Source organism: Candoia aspera, chromosome 4, assembly GCF_035149785.1.
Source record: "Candoia aspera isolate rCanAsp1 chromosome 4, rCanAsp1.hap2, whole genome shotgun sequence".
Lineage (NCBI taxonomy): Eukaryota > Metazoa > Chordata > Lepidosauria > Squamata > Boidae > Candoia > Candoia aspera.
Window position 1 is genome coordinate 100,619,227 of NC_086156.1, and position 8,599 is coordinate 100,627,825.

General features: G+C 41.9%; 1 protein-coding gene across 1 annotated transcript; it reads left to right on the forward strand.

Moving 5' to 3' along the window:
- Nucleotides 1-367: 367 nt before the first annotated feature.
- Nucleotides 368-4,945, forward strand: LOC134497397 (cytochrome c oxidase subunit 6B1). Its single transcript, XM_063303052.1, has 4 exons — nt 368-469; nt 2,469-2,597; nt 3,265-3,365; nt 4,489-4,945. Exons 2-4 carry the CDS (start codon nt 2,471-2,473, stop codon nt 4,540-4,542), a joined length of 282 nt encoding a protein of 93 aa, XP_063159122.1. The 5' UTR covers nt 368-469; nt 2,469-2,470; the 3' UTR covers nt 4,543-4,945.
- The last annotated feature ends 3,654 nt before the right edge of the window (nt 4,946-8,599 follow it).

Here is an 8,599-nt window from a genome sequence, read left to right on the forward strand (position 1 = left end):
CTGGTGGTTCCCTTCCAAATACTAACCAGATCTGATCCGGGCTGGCTCAGCTTTTTGAGATCAGCCAAGCTTGGGGACTGCCAATCTGTGTGCTGCAGTGTATATACAGTACATATACTAGAGCCAACCAGAATGGAGTTTTCCAGACTGAAATTTTCTGTCAAAAGTGAGAATAAACGGTGTTTCTCGGTTAGTGCTGCCTGAGTGGCTTGTTTCCACCGTCCCATGAAAAGGAGCCGCTTTGTTGCCTCACTTCACTGGGGAATCCCACGCGGTCCTCCCTCTATGCCACTTCCAGAAGATTCTATGCCTCCAGCCAATCATTAGGCAGCAGGGCAGCAGCCGCACACCTGATTGGCCCATTTTTAAAAAAAAATATTCTCCCATTCCCAGAAATTGTGGCAGTTATTCCTAATCTAACTGGGGTGGGAGAAGGCAGCATAAACCCTAGTCCATTCTCTAGAAAAAGGTGGCTAGTTTGCCATTGCCCCGTGGGATCCACAGCGGTCTTAACCCAGGGTTAGCTCCAGAAGGGTTTCTCCTCAACTGCCCCCTTAAGTGTCTGGATGGGGCAGGGCATTCATTCAGTGCACTGAGAGTGAGGCCCTCTCCTGTTTGTGGCTCCCCCCAAAATAACAACCTTGCCTTGTACAGGACTGTTCAGCCTCTCTTTTGACAAGGGGTTGCCTCTGGTCAGGGATAACGTTTCAGGAATAGGAATAGGCGAGATTGGAGGCGGCAGAGGGAACCCGTGGAAGGAACCCCATCCTACCCACGGTTAAATATTTGACATGATTCTTTTCATTCAAGGCTGCAAAGCAATGAGTTAAAATCAGGGGGCTTTTAAAATGGGGTCAAGGCTACAGGTGAGCTGAGGCCTGCCAGTTTCCAGCTCCTGAGACAGACCAAGGAAATGCCCCCCTCACTTTTCCTCTCTAAGGGCTAGATGTCACTGCAGCTGTTTATACAATAAATTAATAAGTTTTGGGGGGGTAGAGACAGAGGTTTCTTCCTGATATTTTTAGCTGGAGGGGGGAAAACAGTCCGGAAACAGAGAGGGATTGATAAGAATGAGGTTGGGTATCAGGCTGAGGTATGATCTTTAAAAGTAAATGCAGGGAGGTATGTTTGCCTCTACTAAAGGGGGATGATCATTTGGACAATCAGCTATGGTGGATTTAAATAATTTTTTGATTACTTTCTTTTCCTTAAAAAAAATCCCATCCAAAGTGATAATCAGATGCATATTAATAAAGTTATCTCCAGTAGGGGGAGCTCACCATTCGGTACAGTACAAAAAAAAAAAAGTAAAGCTGCCTTCAAGTTTCACTCTTGGCAACAAGATGGACGTGATTTGTCATCCCTGTCTTCTGGAATTTCGGGGGGGAGGGGTAGGGGGTCTTCCCAGTCTAACCTAGAGCTATAAGCTAACAAGTGTCCAGGTAACACTTTCATGGTAGTCTCTTTTCCAAGCAATAATCAGCTCTGAGTCCAAGGCTATTCAGATCAGCCATGACAGGCTAGGAGTTCAACCTGACTTGGGCTCTACAGTGAAAGATTAAAATGATGTGTGACAAAGCAGCAGAGCATCTGTGGCCAAAACACCCTAGAATTCCTTGTTTACATAGGTTTGCATCTCAGGTTTTTGATAATGAATTCTTGACAGTACAGGAAGCTGTATGATTCTTCCCATGAGGAGGGAAATTGAGATGGAGATAACAGTTCAGGCCTCCTAGTGCTTTGACCCCCAACTGATTCCATCCTCTTCATTTGCTCTTACATTTAATTTGCCATAAAATAATCTGAAAGGAAAGTAAAACAGACTGAAGAATTTACCCCAGATGAATGAACCATTAGGCAACTCTGCAAGTGTCAGTGGTGTATGTTGAGGAGAGATGTTATGAACAGCAGGAAAGTGAGAAATGAGGATCGGACTGGAGTTCAAAGAAGTCAGCTTGCAGTAGTTGGGAGGAGCTGCCGTTTGCTGGGATGAGAGTTAATGACTAGGCGAAGGCCATGTCAAGTGAGAAATAAAATAAACAGGAGGAGAGATTATGCAAGCTGGAAATGAAGAGCAATTTCCATAGTAAAGTTTGAAAGAAGTAATTTGGAAGAGAAGAAAACTGCTAGGATAAAGGCCCAAACTGGATTGGGATGAAGACTATGTTTTGATAAGAATTAGGTGTTATTAACTTTGTGGGACACAAGAGAAGATAAATCAATAAGGAGAAACTATTTCTGAGCCAGAAATCCTCAGCTCCCTAGAAAGGGAGTAAGCATCATTGGAATGGTTACTTGTTCTCGGTGGCAGTGATTAATTGGATAGGGTAGTTTCCTGAATCTCTGGAATGAGGGCTTCTTTGGGAAGATGATTTGTTCTGAGAAAGAATAAGCAGCATATCAGTTTGAATCCTCCGTGTTTTGCCAATACACCTTCTCTCTCTCTCTTTTTCTCTCCACTTTCTCAGAAATGCAGAGTGTTTCAGCTGCTACACTAGACACCAGCAAGAAAAAACCGGCTGGCCGTTTCACAGCTCCTTTTGATCCTCGCTTTCCATTCACCAACCAGACCCGTAACTGCTACCAGAATTACGTGGGTAGGTAAAAAGAGATGTGGCCATAACGCTTAGGATAATTCCGCTGAACAGCTTCTGAGCCATGAAGGCTTATAAAGTAAGCTTGAATATCTTTCTTGGCCTGTCCAGTTCCTGATTGCAGTAGCATAGTGCTGTACATTAAATACAGATAAAGAAACCCAAGCGCTGGGGAGAAATTGCTATATGCACCTGGCAAAAGACAGACTACTAACGCGAACCGTTTGCCATTGTACTTAGTGGAACTTACTTCTCAGGACTGCATTGTTCATGGCCAAGGAACCAGAGTTGTGCTTTGCTTCAGGTGCATACCACTGGTAATTCAGGCTGGAATATTTGATCTGAATGTGTTTCTTCAGAGCTCAACCATTTACAGTAATAGTATTTGCAAAGAACCCGATTCCAGATGTTGCACGATGCACCGGCTACAACTTTCCTGAATACTAAACTGTAAATAAGCACAATGGATGATGCTGTTTATTTCTTGCATTTGCATATGGTTATCCACACTACCATCACCTTATCCCCACAAGAGACTGAGAGATACTGGCCCTAAGTCACCCAATAAACAACATAATGAAGGAAGGATACAGACATGTATTTCCCACTCCTAGTTCAAGAGTGGAACAATTATTATCAGAAGACATTAGCCTCCCCTCTCTCCTTGCAGATTATTACCGCTGTCTGAAGATCATGAAAGCCAAAGGCAAGGATGTGCAGAAGTGTGAATGGTACCATCAGGTTTTCACATCCTTGTGTCCCAGCTCCTGGGTAAGTAGAAGCATCAGATACGGAAGGATCGCCTAACCTGTTCACCCCTTTCAAAAGAATGTTTCAACTGCGTTCATCCCATGCCATTTTGCCAGATCCATGAACATGGCCTCATTTTGAAAAGGCTTGATTTTTTATTATAGGTTTTTTACCACTCAAACATGTGCGTAACATCCATGAAACCTCTAGTAGTTGACTGGTCCTCAGTCTGATAAATATTTTCAGAGGTACCCAATATCCAGTAGTGCTTCAGACCAAACTGCCTATCTTTATTAGTTAATTGTAGTATAACAGGAGAGCCTGTGATGTGGCCTTGTCTTAGCCATGATTGTAAAAGACTGATCCTTTTTTTTTCCTGAACCACAAAACACCAGCTAGCAGCAAAACACACAGGACAGCAATGCATCAGTATGTCAGCAGCTCTTTCTATCATTACAGCAAGGGCTGGATTCCACCAAGGTTCGCTTTGCTACTGTGAAAAGGCTGTAAATCTGGATCAAGTCCATTTGCTATAATGCAAGGATGTGATCCCTGATGACAGTATTTCTTCAGACATTGTCTGTATCAATCTTTCCTTGGTAAAGGCACATGAGACAGAAGATTGATTGATTGATTTACTATCCCACTTTTCTTATTTTTATAAATAACTCCAGGCGGCAAACATACCAAACACTCCTTCCTCTTCCTATTTTCCCCGCAACAACAGCCCTGTGAGGTGAGTTGGGCTGAGTGACTGGCCCAAGGTCACCCAGCCAGCTTTCATGCCTGAGGTGGGACTAGAACTCCCAGTCTCCTGGTTTCTAGCCCATTGCCTTCACCACTAGACCAAACTGGCTCTAAGATGTTAGATTATCATTAATGGACAGAAAATGGTAAATTGCTTCAATCAGCGTTCCCCAGTCCAGTAACCCTGGGATAATTTAGCCTACATAAACTTCTGGGTTTGTTGTCTACGAATTTAGAAGTTGCAGGCAAACATGCCTGCAAGACATAAGGTAGCAAAGGTGGCCTAAGTGATTTTGAGATTTTCAATATCATAGGGAGGAATGTTGTTGTTGTTTCAAGAACCATAATATCTTGTGCCTGAGCTTAAGCTTCCTTAAGGTTGTTATTTGCTGTTCAGGTAAATCAGTGGGATGAACAGCGTAAACTGGGAACTTTTCCTGGCAAGATATGAAGATCTATCTCCCGTTGCCTTTATGAAGTTCACCTGGGAAGTACAACAGCAAGCCAACTTTCACCCTGTTCCAATTCAACTATTAGTCAACCTCAGCAGATTTGTGAATCTTCGCCCCACTGAAACAGAACAAAATGCAAATAGAAGTTACTGTTAGAAAATCAAAGAGAAGAATCATTCCCAATAAATATGTTTCTAACAACAGAAATGTTTAGGTATTTTTAAATGCTCTTCTCCCCAGATTCTTTTATGTGAAACTTTGATTTCCCCCCAGAATCTTCAAATTTATTTATGTTTTAGTTTAGACCTTGTTCCATTTGTTCATGCTACCTCTGAAGAAGTCTTTTCTTCTCCAACCTCTTTAAATTAAGAACATATGTAAGTTGTCTGTGGAATCCTCTATTAGTACATTTTCTCAATAGTTCAGCTGAGACAGTTTTTCCTCCTTGTGCTGTTTAGATGTGTTGGACTGTCGTAGCAATCTTCCTATTATCTTGACCAACTGGAGCTGTAGTCCAATACGTATGAAGGACCTAGTTATGGACAGCTGCTTCAGGACAAGTTGATGGTTTTAATTGGAACAAAAAGTACAAGAAAGAATTGAATCCTCCTCTCATATCCTGGTTTTGATCCAGATCTTAACAGGTGATTTATGTACAAACAGAAAGAGCCAAGAAAGCTTTCCAGATTATTTTACCATATTAGGAATCACAAAATCTGAGCCTTCAAACATAAACCCAAGATTGTCCTGCCAACTTTTTGCCTTCTAAAACAAAATCCTGTATACACACATTGGATCCACACCTCAAAACACACGAGAGATAATGAACGGGAAAGGTGTGAAGCCAGGACATAAACACCACTCCTTTCCCCACACCCAGGCATACTGGCTAAGGAAAATAGTTGGAAGGGAAATGCATGCTCACGTACTGAGCAAGCACACACCCAAAATTGAAATTGGGGTCGAGAAAGTGATTACACGCCCTACCAGGACAGCCCCATCTTCTGCCTACAAAGTGGAGTGTGGCAAAGGGAAAAACAAGTCTCCTCTGGAATAATAACTCAGGAAACAGGTGCGGGAAATCTCTTGATGCAAATGTGAGCTTGAACGGACGGGCAGCACTGCTGAGGCTGCTATTCCATGGCCCCGGACAGACATGCTCACCCACCCTCTCATTTCTGTGCCAACACACTTTCTGCTTTGGGCTTTAGAAGGCCTGTTGCTTTTCCTTACCTTGCAATTACTTTCGCTGAATAGGGGCAATCTAATGGAATCTTGGCCCTGGTTCCCTACCCTTTATGGAGAGAGGAGGAATGATGGGCTGAATGACACGTTGAACACTGAGTTAATCAAGGAAGTCTTCGCTACAAATCACTGCTGAACCCCCAAGATGGCCTGAGGCTAGCTGGCTTCTCTTTCCCTCAGCCTTGCTATCCCCTCTGTGTGCAATATAGGAATAATAATAATAATAATAATAATAATAATAATATAGCCTTCCTACATGGTTGTTGTAAGAATTATTTGGAATATATATATATATATATATGTATATGTGTGTGTGTGTGTGTGTGTGTGTATGTATGTATGTATGTGTATGTATGTATATATATATATATATATATATATATATATATATATATATAAATAATTTTAAACATGCAAGCTGGTGTCCTGTTCTTCTGTGATGTTTTCAAAGTTAGTCAGTTACTTCCATTAAGGCAGTGTTTCTCAACCTTGGCGATTTTAAGATGTGTGGACTTCAACTCCCAGAATTCCCCAGCCAGCCATGGTTTTGGATTGCTTTAGCCTAAAAGCAGTTTTCTATTTTGGCCTGTTCCAATACTGAGAAATCAGATAGCATGGTGTTAAACATCTAAGACAAAAATTAATTTAATCTTCTAATTTGTTTTAAACTGGATACATTTCTGACTCTTTACTCTTCTTTATACACTAAAGATCAGTGTTTCTCAACCTCCTCGACTTTAAGATGTGTGGACTTCAGCTCCCAGAATTCCCCAGCCCATCCTGGCTGGGGAATTCTGGGAGTTGAAGTCCACACACCTTAAAGTTGCCAAGGTTGAGAAACACTGCATTAAGGTAATAGAAACAGACACTGGGATAAGAAGGTGACCTTTTCTCAGCATGCTGTTTTACTGATGAAAATCTAGCCCTCCATAACTGTTTATCCCCTGCAGCAGAACAAGAATCAGCCTTTCCCCCATATTCCATGATGCTCTTGATGAATTCAACACTGCCTCACAACTCCACTGCACTTCAGCTTTTTAAAATCACCCAGTGGTGTGTCTAATTACTTCCTCTGCCTTTCTGCCCGTCTGCTAAACTTGTTTCCTTTTGGAGGGGTGGAATGTGTGCAATTTCTTTGTCTTGTGCTCTGTGCTGGGCTTCGCCAAAGTATCCAGTTGGCTTCTAGGGGAAACAGTATACAGAACTGGATGGACTTTTGACTGAGTTCAGCAGGTTCCTGTTTCTGTCCTTTTATCTAATTCTAGTTTATTTTTAGTTTGTGACCATGCCTTTCCAAAACTATCATCAAACCAATGTTCAAAAGCTTTGTAGTTGGCACAGAAAATAATTATCCAGAGGCACAGAAATCCATAGTGAGCTATTTCACTCTATGAACTCTTTGGCTACCAATAATAGTAGTGTAGTAATAATGCTGTATTTATATATTGCCTTTCACATATACCACCAACTCAAACATACCATTTTTTAAAGATTTGGACTCAACCCAAAGGTACGAGGCTATCAAAATGTATGTTTATATCACCAGTTACAATAAAATACATTTGCGTAGAGTAAGTATGACAGTGAAGACTGTAAGCTTGAGTCAGTTATTCAGCTAAATGCTTAATATGGGAAATCTATAGCTTAGGGGAGACTGAGGCTTTAACTCTGGATTCCTTCCAGCAAGCCTGGTTGGTTTACATGACCCATCTAGGACTCTTTCCAAGTTTCTGATTCTATGGGAGATGATTCATTTGGAGTATACAGGTGGTCCTCACTTAACAACCATTCGTTTAGTGATGGTTCAGACTTACAACGGTGTTGAAAAACGACTTATGACTGGTTCTCACACTTATGACCATCACAGTGTCCCCACAGTCATGGGATCACAATTTGGGTGCTTGGCAATCAGTTCACATTTATGACTGTCGCAGTGTCCTGTGGTCATGTGATTGCCATTTTTGACCTTCCCGGCCAGCTTCTGGCAAGCAAAATCAGTGGGGAATCGTGTGATTTGCTTAATGCCTACAGTGGTTTGCTTAACACCTGTGGTGATTCACTTCACCATCACCACAAAAAAGGTTGTAAAATCAGGTAGGATTTGCTTAATAACCGCTTTGCTTAGCAACTGAAATTCCAGTCCTAATTGTGGTTGTTAAGTGAGGACTACCTGTAAGCTGTTGCGCAAGTCTTCCTGAGAAACCCAACTTTTTGAATGGGACTTATATAAAATAATGTATGTGTGACCTGCATCCTAAACCTCTAGTAAAGCTAGGAATCAGTTCGAAGGATTTATATCAATCATCTAAAGAACCCACCTTAAAGATGCACAGACCTCTTCTCCCATGTTTTAGATATGTATGTACATGATGAAATGTAGTCACTGCCATACTTGCTGTTAGTAGAGTGCTTGTGCCCAACTCTTGGGCTACTAGTGTAATTATTTGATGTGCAGCGGCCACAGGACAATATCTGCACCTATATACAGGGGCCAGCCAGCCACGTGAGTCTGCTCTCACCTTAGACATGCTATTTCAAGCATCACTTTTTTAAAAAAATGGAAGCATCAAGTGACCAGGGAAAGGGACATAGCCCAACGGTTCCCGACCTGAGATCCACAGTGACCCTGCAGGTGGTCCCTTGTGAGAGTGCCAAAATGAGAGATGCGTATGTGTGTGCTTGTGTGTACACACACTCTTGGGAGATTGCAAAATCTGACAGGATTTTGACTTTCTCATCCAACATCTTATGGGACTTGACAATATTGCATGATTTCCAACATTTTAATTTATTTTTATTGAATCTTGGGAC